The following is a 12,331-nucleotide window of genomic DNA, read 5'->3' on the forward strand; positions in this document are numbered from 1 at the left end:
AATGCTAGGGAGAAGTAGAACTGGAGTAGCTGCCTGAGCCCAGGTCACCTGTATTTCCTTCCCTTGAGATAACAGGCCTCTCCTTCTCACCTGTCCACATTGTTTCTCTACTCTAATGCTCCTTTCCCTTCTCACAAATTACACAAACTGCTCAGCAAATGTTTGCTCCCCACAAATAGCTGCCAATCTGGTAGCTCTCTCCCTGAGCTTGGAGATTTCCATGGATTATGGTATCAGTGACTGAGGCAACCCTAGAGGTCATGTAGATAGACACAATTTGCAGGAGAGAAAGGATTCCTTCCCTTTCTTACCAAACACCAGCCTGCCCTGCCCTTCTCTGCCCAAGCTACCCTGCCTGTATCAACAGAAACAGAGTGCCCAGATCCAGGTCACTCCCACTCTACTTTGAACTGGCCCAATCACACTTTATGTTTTCTGTTTAGTTCTACACACTTCACGTTATGGAAAATATTAATTAACTGAGGAAGGAAGACAGAATGGGGAAAGATCTGGAAATCAGATCTTAAAAGAAACAAATTAAAGAAATGGAATATGTATTACTCTAGAGAAGGGAAGACCTAGGGACACATAGTATTTTCTATCATTTAGAGAAGTTCAACATCAGAAGAATCTTCCTAATCGTGATCACCTGTTGCTACAGGTGTCTGAGCCCAGGATGTTGTAGTAAAGATTAGGTGAGGGTATAAAGGGCAAGGTTTTCACATTCTTTCCATCTCCAAGCTTTGAATCATTCTTTCGCTTTGGTTTGCCCCACCCTCATCCTCTAAGTCCATCTCGGGTGGGCACTTAGTGAGGTTGAGAAAAGCAAGAAATTCCCAGCAACAGTCAGCTTCAGCACTGATCTGTCTTGGATAACTCACTTATCTAAAGGAGAAATAAAAGGCTTTGGGGCTACGCTCAGGGGACTCATGAGGAAAGGAAGGAAGGAACAGAAGAGAGTTCAGCAATGCAGATTCCTCAGCTCTGTGAGCTAAGAAGCAGCTAGGTGGTCATCAAAATGTCCAAAGGTGACGTTGATCTGGAAGATGGATTGGTATCTCATTACTGGGCAGGAATTTCTCTCCACATCTGCCAAAAGCCAGGGGAAAAACACCTCTCCCTGTTCCTGGAAGCAGAGTAACTTACTCCTCTGGTTCTACTCCCTTAACAAAATTCCTTTAAGCTTGCAGGGTTATGTGGAGTGTGTGTGTGTGTGTGTGTGTGTGTGTGTGTGTGTGTGTGTGGTGTTGGGAGGAGGGGAGAGTCCTTTTTCTCCAGGTACACCTAGTATAGAAAGGCCTACTATTCAGACCTGTCAGGGGTGGGTGAGCTTTTCTCTCTCCTCTCCCAATCAATGTCTTCAGAACCCACTTGCAGAGTGGACCCTGTGACTCAGGAAACCACCCCCAGTTCAAGGCTGAAGCAGGAAAGGGCTCTCGGGGTGCTGAGTGAGGCCCTATGTGACTGCAGGAAAACTGTCCACATCTTGAGCCTTAGCTCAGCTGAAAGGAGAGGATGGGAGAGTGCTCCTCCAGGCTTTGCCTGACCCGAGAAGAATCTGAACTATGTCTCAGCAACTGAGCAAACATTTACACTTGTCAGCAAAAATAAAATTGAAGACTAAACTTAAAAAATCTGGAAGGGGGTGGAAAAGAGGGAATCAGGTCCTTTCTTTTTTCCAAGGGAGGAATCTGATATTGGGAGCACCTCAGCATCTGGCCAATACAGAAGACATAAGAGCAAGAGGCTTACATACCAATTAAATGAAATACAATCCTAGGACCCTTCTCCCCCTGCCCCCCCCCCAAGAGATTTGTGTACAAGAGAGCTGGAAGGAGAGAAAGAGTAAAGTAGAATTTTCTTTGAAATTTTTCCAGTCTCCTATATCCCTTTCACTTAGAAAGAACAGAGACAGAAGACCTATATGTAGTGCAGACAAAGCCTCTTCTTATTCAGAAAGAGAAATTTTTAAAAACAGATTTTTCTCTAGTGAAATAGAGTTTTTCAGAAAGGGGGGATTTGGGAAGGTGCTCAAACTATTTCTGGTAGATTTATTTAATACACATTTGAAAGTTTAATTTTTTCAAAAATAAGTGATGCTAAAGAACCCAAAGTTAGGATTGGTATTAGACATTAGCTGGATGCTATTTTTTCTTTTTTTTTTTTTTTTTGTATCTGTCCCATTGTCCTTCCTTATTAAATTCTAAGGATAAATACAAGTTCTTTTTCCTTTTCCTACTTGAGGTAGGAAGATTCGGGTAAAGCATAGTAAACTCTGAATCCAAACGCCCAAAATGAAAACCAGGAAAACCAGCGTTCCAGACCTTGGGATCCTGTGAAAAAACTGTAGATTTGTTATGTTTGGAACTGCTTGTTTGTTTGTCTGTCTGTTTGTTTTCCTTTGTCTTCATTTTTGCTTTCTGCGTGAGTGCTTAGCCACACACCACCGAACATGGAGGGTTGACCCATTTTCCAGCTCCTTTCATTTTCATTTCCATTCTGGGAATTCTGTAGAGAGAGATTAGATTGAGGGATTTCTAGCAAAAGACCCTCTTATTTTTTATGTCTATGTGGAGAATTCTTCTGTTTTCCACTCACACTTCTCAGAAGTTTTGTTTTGCACCACTTACAGCCAAAATATAAACTCCAAAGAGTGCAAGAGAAAGAGAAACTTCCCACACAGGAAACTTAGCTTGCTTTCTCTGTGTTGCAGCCATGTCTGCAAAGCTGTGTTTTTGGTCGGGGTCACAAGGAACAAAACTTGTTTTTAGATAGGTCTGTAATTGTGCAAGGGGGCCAGCAAGTCTGCGGGAATGTGCCAAGGTAATGGGTTTTGAAATGTTTGCACTGTAGGTGGGAGCCTGCAGGCACGCAGACCCTTTCAAAGGCATCTTTGCAATTCCTCGTTTCTAATGCACCCAAATTACTGAATTTGAATTGCTGAATGCAGACCCCTTGCTGGATTCAGGACTTGACCCACCCCACCCCACCCATCCTCCAGAGAAGACGTTGGCTTCTTGCCTTCCTCCAACTCCTTCTAGCTTCAGCTCTCTGGGAAGGGTCTCTCCAACCAAGCCCCAAAGGTGGGAATTAAAAATTGAGTTCCAGAAAATGACTGAGTCTCAATGGGATAGACATTGGAGGAACTGGAGGTGGGGAGTTGGTGGGGAGAGAAAGTTCGGGGCTGGAGAAGAATGTGGAATAGCTCTTCCTAAAAGCTGCCAGCCTGTGTCTCCTTACATACACCTCAAAGATTTTTCCCCTGAACAGCTGGTTGTCCAGATTTCACCTCTTCAGATGCCCCATCCAGAAAAACAACAGTGCCTAGCAGAGGCTGCAGGCTGGATGGAAATGGGGAATCCAAGAACTCTGGCCAAAATTGTTACAGCCATGCCCAGGACCCTCGACCCTTTGCTTCCTTCAGGTCACTGCTGAGGAATCCCCTCCCCTAACTGTGTTCTTCCTTAGGTGGGGGGCCTGATCTAGAACTATGACTTCAGGATGAAGGGTAGGGCAGGCCCAGAAGGTGACTTTCCCTTTTCCTTGACAGTTTCCCTTCCCTTTTCCCACCTTAAGTTAGGTTTCTGTTACTGTGATCAGGATCCATGTGAGCAGATCTGTGGTAGCAGGAATAAGCAGCAGGATGTCATCAGTTCCCAACCATTTCCACTGATGGTAACTGGCCAGGCCAGACTGGGTGATCTTCCTCAGGACCCTGAAATTTTCAAGGGGTGGCCTTCCTTGCCCCCGAGTTCCATTAACATTGAAAGTAACGCTTCTCACTGTCCCCTTTTAGACCCAAACAAACCCATGCACTACCCTGAGTGAATTCATTTTATTGGCCCTAGAAGGGGAAGACATCCCATTTTTTTAAGATCAAAGGAAACCTTGGTCCACTTGTGTATAAAAGACACTTGACTCTGTGGGGGTGAGCTGGGGGATGGAGAGAGAAAGGAAGAGAAAGGAAGGCTTGCCTGTGACCAGAGCACCTAGCCTGAATCTCCCTGCAGAAGGATGGCTTCTCTGTCCCTTTTCTACCAACATTTCCACCAATCTAAACATCCCGCTGGGCCTTCAAATCCTTTACATTTCCAAAGTTGAGTCTTTTCTTTAGTTTACACTTGTTAAAGGAAACCCAAACAAAACAAACAAAAACTGTAGGCAACCCTGGGAGCACACTCCCCACCCCACCCCCAAACTGTAAAATGAACTCCCTGCCTGAGACAGATAGTTTTAACAAAGGGAAGGGAGGAGAAAAAGAAAATGCCTCCCAAACTCCCTCCCATCTCTAACCCTACTTCCATTATCTTCATATTAATACGTTGACTATGGTAATATTCTTGGACTAATCAAACATCTGAAACTGTCACCATTTCAGAACACCACTTTTAGGGTGCCTGCCTTCTAGACAGGAGAATTTTGCTCCAATATTCATTGATCCAACAAACATTTACTAAGCATCTACTATGTCCCAGGCATTGTTCAAGGCATTAAAAATGAAGCAATGAACAAAACAAACGAAAATCTCAGCCTTCGTGGACCTTCCATGCTAAAATGTTAGGAGGCAAGGGATTGTTTTCATATATGGTGCTGGAAACATGTGTGTCACTTCTTTACTGTATTAACTATTTTGGTGTCTTTGGAAAGGGCCCAAACTATTACAAGTTTACCAACTTTCTCTACCATTAAACATAATCTATAATACTAATAACATGGATCATCTCCCCAACCCAACAGCACCATTTTAGCCAATCGTCATGCACCCCTTCCCCCAAAAGACAATTATTTTCTGAGTCTTCTCTCCTCTGGGAGGCTCAGGCTGCTGGTCTGGCAAGAGTGGAAAGACCAGGGCATGACCCCATGACCAAGACCCTTCCCCCGCCCCTCTGGCCTCAGCAATCCCCTGGACGGGCTGCTAGCTAGGGCTGGGGGGTGGGGGGCTTGCAAGCCATTGCAGGGCTGAACTCTCCATGAACCAGGAAGGGAAGGGGGTGGGGGTGACAGAGCAGAGCCAGCAGGAACAGGCCGGGGAGGAAGCAAGGCTTCTGGGCAAACCTCTCTGGCTGAATAAATATTGAGCCGCCTCATCTCCAAGGTGGGGGGTTGAAATAGAGCTGTCAGGCCAGAGTAAACTGAAGGGAGCACCAGGCCTCAGAGGAACAGAGGGTACATGTTTTATGGAACCCCCTCCCTCCTGGGCTCCCCTCTAGGCAGAAAGAAACGCAAGGGCTCGCAATTATCTGGACCCAGGCCAATGATCTTGAAAGCTTGAAGGAAATGGACTGGGGGTGGGGGTGGGGGGGTGAGTTGAGTGATTTTAATTAGCTCTAACTAGGCCAGTAGACTATATGCAACAGGATGCTCCCCATCCCATCCCATGCACACCACTCTCCTATCCCAGACCAAGGTTAACATTCCTTCTTACCTACATCTTCCGTCCTCAGAGGAAAGGATGAGTCAAGCTGCAGTGGTACAATTCAACTTGTATTAAAAATTGGGAAAGTAGGCCCAGAGAGGACACACAAGAGGCCCTTGACAGAGAAAACTCCGGCATCCCAAACTCCTATGAAGTTCTTTCTTCTCTGAAGTATCTGATTCACTAATTTTCTTTTTCTTTTTTTTTCTTTTTGTAAAATATGTCTTTATTGATTTCAGAGAGAGGAAAGGAGAGGGAGAGAGAGAGATAGAAACATCAATGATGAGAGAGTCATTGATCGAGCCCACAACCTGGGCATGTGCCCTGACAGGGAATCGAACCCCGATCGCCTGGATCCCAGGCCGGCGCTCAGCCGCTGAGCCACGCCCGGCCAGGCTGATTCATTAATTTTCTGATGAAGAGAACAGCAGTGAACAAAGACCAGGAGGTCCATCTTTGAGCTGAAGTCTGCAGCTGCTCAAGCCTCTCTTTTATCCGAGAATGTACATTAACTATTTTGCATCTCTAACTTCATGCAAAGAAGGTCATGTAAGGAAGTCCTTAAACCATCAGAAAGAAACCTGGCACAACTGCAGGGGGTGCCAATCTCATACACTACATGAGAATGTGCTCCCAGAGTTACGCAGTGAGGCTATCCTGCCAAGCTCATGTCTTATTACGCTACTCTTACTGTAAAGCGGTATTCTGTGGTATTGCCCTGAACCCTTTCATTCACAATTGTTTTATTCCCCAGCAGCGAGTTTCAAGGTTATGGTACCAGGTGGGTCTGTGGGTGCAGTGCAGGACGACCAAGTCTGAAGGATATCGGCTTCCACCATGCCAAAACAACTCAGTGTGAAAAAGTAGTAAAAAATGTTTTGTATGAATATATAAAACAGAAAATCTCTACTGAACACTGCCGGACAGTATTCTAAGTGTTTCTCATATGTCTCATTTATTTTTCAACATCCTCAATGGAAGCACAGGGAAACTGAAGAACTGGTATAAGCTCACCCAGCTAACAGAGGGTGGCCACATTGATAATTAAGTTATACTTCAGGGCCCTTGCTCTCCATCCCTCTAAATGAGGACCTCGAAGTGTCTGCCTTCCAGACTTCTTATCCATCCTCCCAGTGGGGAAGGGAGGGATAGAGCATGGGAGGCTCGGGATAACTCTCCTCTTCTACAAGTGAGTAGGCTGAGACCTGAAGGAAAGGCGTGGGTCTCAACTCGACCCACTCAAGGTGTTCTCAGCTGCTAAGAAGGAATCGCTTTCACCTGTCCTTAGCCCCATAACCTGTTGCTAGTCCCATACACCTGTCGGGGTCAAACAAGATGAGTGTGAGAAGTGAGAGTGTGTGCACATCCCAAAGGGTCAAGATGTGCTCTGGAATAGGTTAGGGACTATGTAAAGGGGAGAGCACATGTCCCTTTCAGTAATGATAATTATTATTATTTTAGCTCACATTTATTTATTAGGACTGCTCCAAGCATTTTACACAGATTATATTATTTAATCCCAACATCAACCTTATGATATCCTTACCGCTATGATCTCCATTTTGTAGATAGTGAAACTGGGCACATGGAATTAAGCAACCTGCCCAAGGGCTCAAGGCTGTGAGAGGCAGCACTGAAAGGATTTGAACCCAGGTATCCTGGACATCTCCCCAACTCCTCAGCCTTCCTCTCAGGCTCATATGGGTGCCCCTCATCTCTGTCATCTGGAGGTGCCCCCAGCCTTCCCATCTGCACCCTCTTCCACTCCCCATCCCACCAAATCCCTCCAGCAGCTCAGTGGTATTGGTGCAAAGAATGTTCATAACAAAGAAACCCACATTAAAAGTAAGGAGAACTTAAGGGTTTTTTAATTCTCTTTTTCTTGTTTCTCTTGTCCAGAAGATCAAAGGGCCTCACATTGGGAGAACAAACGCTGAAGAAAAAGGCAAATGAAAGCAGAAAAGTTCACACTTGGGGCTGAGAAACAGATGGTGCAGAGGGTTGGGTGGAATGGAGGCTTGACTGTCCCCCCACTCAGACTGTGGGGGAGGGGCCAGGAGATGCTCCTCAGAAACCTTGACAAACGTTCAACCAGCCCTAAGGATTCTCCCTCCCATGAGAAATCAAGGGGGGGGGGGGGGAGGAATCTCTCTTAAGGTTTTTTACTTTCAAAACAGGAGATTTTTTACAAATCTAGTAAATGAAGGTGTAAGAGTACAGGGAGGGCTTTCAAATTTTGCAGAAAACGCACTTCTAGATCCCCTGGTAAACATAATTACCTTGACCCCTTCAAGGGCTGTGAAAAACTCACCAGTCTGAAAGGCATGGAGAAGTCTCAGACTGGAAAGTTTAACAAAGACCATCAACTTAATTCAATTGCAGCAAGATGTGGTTTTGGTTTTTGTTTGTTTGTTTGACCACCTCCCCTGTTGTTGTTTTTGATAGGGAAATACATTTCTTTCTCCAAGGAAATGCCTCCTATGTTAGACCAGTCTAGGGCCTCAGCTTCAAAGTGCGAGTGGGGTCAATAGCTTTGCATCTAAGGAGGCAGTGGAAGGCTCACATTTATTGTGGATGATTTTGAGTCTGCGCCTCCATTAACAGAGAATTGATTTGCCCCGCACCCTTCCCTGGGGGAATCTGGTGGTTCCTTCTGCTATGACCAAAAATCAAATGGGCAGCCTTCCTTCCCCTTTCCTCCTGTCCCTTTCATCACGCCACCCTCCCGCAGGACCTGTCAGCCTCAGCCTGAGGCCCAGATCCACCATCCTTGTGGTCCTGCTCTAAACACTGCTCCTCCCTGCTTTCCTGCCACTGATCCAAAGTTGTAGGACCACAATCACCCCAACCAGAAGGCTCCACTGGCTTACACTGAATGGCTCCAAGCCAGGGGAGTTTTGTTTCCACAGTTACTTGCTTTGTCCTCTCTGTCAAGGTGACCCCTTTGGGGAAACCAACCAACCTTGATGGCATTTTCAATTAAATACAGAAAAGCAGTTAATAGATTTTTTTTTTTTTTTAAGACAGAGGATAAGACAGGAGCCTCTGGGAAAGCTAAACTTCCTCTTGCAACACACCTCTCTTCCTCTCCAGCTGGGCTGCGCCATTCTTGGCAACATTGCCTCGCCTATTACGGCACCAATTTCATGAGGAAACAAATGTTCAGCAATTTCTTACACACTCTCTTACTCCTCTCTGCTGCCTCTCTTCTTTTGGAAGGCCAAAACTTAAATAGATGGGGTGGATAAGTGTACCCCTTGGTTTCACTGCTCCCCCCACCAGCTGTCCTGGCTCGGGGGCATTTGGGCTCCTGGGGTGACGGGAATCAGTAAAGCGGGGCTCTGGAGCCCAGAGCCCTCAGGCCTCTCAATAGCACCGAGGGGCCGGTGAGCGATGGAGGTTTGTTGACTGTCTCTGGGCTTCCTGAGCCCCGCCCCCCTGCCGACCGAAGGTTTGTCGGTGGGACCGGCCTGGGGACAATAGCTGTCCCTGCGGGTGCTCTGTCGGCTTGTTTGGAAAGCGCAAAGGCGCTTTGAGGTAAAAAGGTCAGCTCGAGATGGAGATCCGGATCTACCCCGGCCTCCTCTGCCCATCCCCGGGCCCCTCATACTCCAGCTTGCTCTCCCTTGGGGGCCACCTTCCCCTTCTCCTGCACCCACTGCCACCCCCACTCGCCCCTTTCCCCGCCGCCTCCTTCCTGTGGTCCAGCACCAGAGAGCCGGGGAGTTCACCTTCAGTCCTGGGAGAATGGCACTGAGCTGGGTGGTTGGCACTTAGAGGTGGGCTGGCTGTGGCAGTGTCCTAGCCTCTCTGGCTTCCGATGTCCCAGTGGACATCAGGCTGGGTGGAAGGAAGCCAGGTTGGGGGCGACCTATCCTCTGACTTTCTCTCTCTAGCAGGCCTTGCGCTGGGTGGGGGTGGAGGGGAGTTGCCCCTTGCCTTCTCCCACACTTCCTACTCCTTTTATACCCTTTTCTGTGTTCTCCAAACAGCTCTCCTTTCCTGCCTTCCACTCAGGACCTTCTCCCACCTGTTTCCTCCCCACTGCCTTTTACCTCCATCTGTCTTGCTTCCTCCAATGACCGGGGAACTGACATCTGTCAGACCTGGAGGCCTGGGGCCCGGTTCTGCTTCAGATCCACCTGTTCTTTCCAGCCCAGCAGGCTTTGGCCAACTCTTGTCTCACCTCTCCCCAGGGTTCTTGGAGTAGAAAGCCTCCTCTACCCCGAGGTGGAGAAGCAGAAGCAGGCAGGAAGAAGGGAACACACAGGCTTTATTGAAATGAGGTAGTTGGAGTACAGAGAGAACCTAGTTTGCTTGGGGCTCAGGTTTCCAGAAACTCGGGTGGTGCCTCCACTGTCTCCAAGGTTCAGAGAAATGCTTGCTGCTCCCAGGAGCTCTCACTGCACCTGGGCCTCCCTGTTCTCCCCAGGGGGGGAGGGTAGAGGTAGAGATGGGGATGAGGGTGGTGGCAATAAATAGGGGAGGAACTAGTGGGGAGTCCCTGCGCCTTCCTGGTAGAGGCTTGCTGGGGGCAGGCCTCAGGCAACATTCCAGAAGTGTCCTCAGTACCAAGTTCCAAAACACTTTGGTGACTTAGAGATGGGATAGCTGGTGGAAGGATTCAGGTCTCAGAAAACAACCTCTGGAGGCTGCATTAGTGCAATATAAATGTGCGGGAGGGGGTTAATAAGGTTAGATTGGGGGGAGGGGGCTTTTTGGTCTGTCACAAGGCAGCTGGTGCTATTTGCAAGGTCTGTGGTGGTTGGAGAGATTAAGCATTTGTGATATGCCTGCACCCAAACACCTCCCACAGGAGAAACTTCAAGGCCTTCTCTCTGCGCCAGGCCTAGAAGGAGGAGTTAGGACAGGAGTGCATGAGGACAGTCCTCCCAGCTCAAAGGCACTGAACTGAACAAATGAAGTTGTAAGGGCAAGCAGATTCAGGAGGGTGCGGCTTCTCCCACCCCAGCCGAGTACCCATCCCCAGATCCAAGGCGAGAGGAAGCCCTTCCCTCCACATTTGGCAGGTTATGTGTCTCCCACGCCTCTGGTGCCGCAAGGGTCCCCAGCCATCAGCACCCCACCCAGACCGGAGAAAAGTGTTTCCCCATTGCCCCCAAAGGCAGCTCCAAACTGGCTCCCCAGCCGGTGGAAATCTCCCATCAGTGAAGCGCAGGCCGGGGGTAGGGAGAGCGGAGGAGAGAGCTGGACGGCGGCGCTGGGGAGCCGGGTCGGTGGAGGGGTTGAGTTCAGGAGGTGACGGAGCTGGGCGAGGCCTCCGGGGAGGTGCACGCCGACTGGTCAGAGGCGTCTCCGGTCGCCTCCTTGGGACAACCTGGAGGGGCCGCGGGCGCCCGGCCTCCCTCCCGCTCGCGCTTCTTCTGCTTCATGCGCCGATTCTGGAACCAAATCTTGACCTGCGTCTCGTTGAGCTCCAGGGTGGCGGCGATCTCCACCCTCCGCGCCCGGCTCAGGTACTTGTTGAAATGAAACTCCTTCTCCAGCTCCGTCAGCTGCCGCGTCGTGAAGTTGGTTCGCAGGCCGCCGGAGGCGCCCAGGCCCAGCTCCGACACCTTGGCTAGGGGCGGGGCGGAGAAGGGCGCGTCAGCTCTCACCTTCCTCCTTCCCCTCCCCTCCTCCCGGGCCGCCCCGCGCCCCCATCCACCATTCCGTCCAACTTCTGCTCTCAAAGCCCTCTTGGATTCCAGGCACACCCCACCCTCAAGGTGTTCTCCAAATCTAGAGCAACCGCTCCCACACCTCCATTCCCCACCCCACCCCCTTTAGGCACCCAGGTCCTGGGCCTGTGCTCGGCCCACAGATCGGGAAGTGCGGGGCGGGGGTGCAGACTTACTCTGAAGGGTGAACCCGGACTCGCTGGGTGGGGAACCCAACCGGGCTGAGACGGGCGCAGAGCTCTTACCTGCCTCTGCCAGAGCGTCTCAGAGAAAGGAACCCATCCTGGGCTCAGGACACCTCAGTGCAGGAGCAGCAGAGCCGCTTTGGGACCCCGGAGAGAGGGGGGCCACGCCTGAGCCCTACCTGTCTTGGGTGGGTTCCTCTTAACCTTCATCCAGTCGAAGGTCTGGGCAGTAGGGGTGCTGGGTTCTGACGGGCAGGGCGATTCCTTGTCCTCGGAGAGGAGATCAGCATAGGCCGGTGCAAAGCTCGCCGACTGCTCGGTCCCGTAAGGGGGCTGCGGCGGAGGGTAGGGCCCGGGGCCAGCTCCACCGGTTCCGTAGCCGTCGGACAAGCCCCCTAGCTGGGCCCCATAGCTCGAAGGATGAAAGTAACCTCCATCTCCTTCCGGCTGGCCCAGAGGGTAGTACTGAGAAGGCCCATAGGTGGGGCTGCAAGTTCCCGGGGCGTACCCCGAGGCTGCAGAGCTGGGGAAGGGCACCCCCAGTGCCGAAGGCGGCTGCTGGACGGGATACCCTGAGTTCTGCTGTAGCTCGGGGCTGGGCAGCCCCCCACCATAGCGGGTCTCGCTTGCGTAGCTGTCAATAGCGGGAGCCGAGCTGGGGGGAAAGGAAGTAGGGGCGCTGTGGGCGCTGTAGGCGCTGGGTCCCCGGTTACAGAGTGGGTACTCTAAGAAGGAATTCATCCTATTATAGTCCATGCGTGGAGGCCGCAGGAGGGTCGGCCCGTTTGGGGGAGACACCCTCTTGCCCTACAACCTTTCGGCAGTATGTCACAGCGCTGAAGCTTGCATCCATGGCCTGGGCCAGCTCGCCTGGGCCAGGGCTCCCCCAGGAAGGGGGTAGGGAGTGGGGGTGGGAGGGGCACATGTGATCTCTCCCAGGCCAATGGGCGCAGTGGGCCAGAGTTTGGCAGCCCCAGCGCCCATCCATCACCCCCCAATCATTAGCATGACAAAGACACTTCAATCACTCGCAGCCCATCCATCTGAGA

The 12,331-nt window shown here is 50.3% G+C and overlaps 1 protein-coding gene across 1 annotated transcript; it reads right to left on the reverse strand.

Moving 5' to 3' along the window:
- Positions 1-10,668: 10,668 nt before the first annotated feature.
- On the reverse strand, positions 10,669-12,038 carry HOXB1 (homeobox B1). The gene is made up of 2 exons (XM_016202239.2): positions 11,462-12,038; positions 10,669-10,997 (listed from the first exon to the last, which is right to left on the reverse strand). The coding sequence occupies exons 1-2, from the start codon at positions 12,036-12,038 to the stop codon at positions 10,669-10,671; spliced, it is 906 nt and encodes a 301-aa protein (XP_016057725.2).
- Between the last annotated feature and the right edge of the window lie 293 nt (positions 12,039-12,331).

This window comes from Miniopterus natalensis, chromosome 17 (genome assembly GCF_054644295.1).
Source record: "Miniopterus natalensis isolate mMinNat1 chromosome 17, mMinNat1.hap1, whole genome shotgun sequence".
Lineage (NCBI taxonomy): Eukaryota > Metazoa > Chordata > Mammalia > Chiroptera > Miniopteridae > Miniopterus > Miniopterus natalensis.

Bases quoted from the DNA above. Each gene is read 5' to 3' on its own strand.
- HOXB1 (XM_016202239.2), bottom strand. From the start codon at position 12,038: ATGGACTATAATAGGATGAATTCCTTCTTAGAGTACCCACTCTGTAAC. The intron at 10,998-11,461 runs GTAGGGCTCAGG...CCCCGCCCCTAG, and splicing joins GAGGAACCCACCCAAGACAG to CCAAGGTGTCGGAGCTGGGC.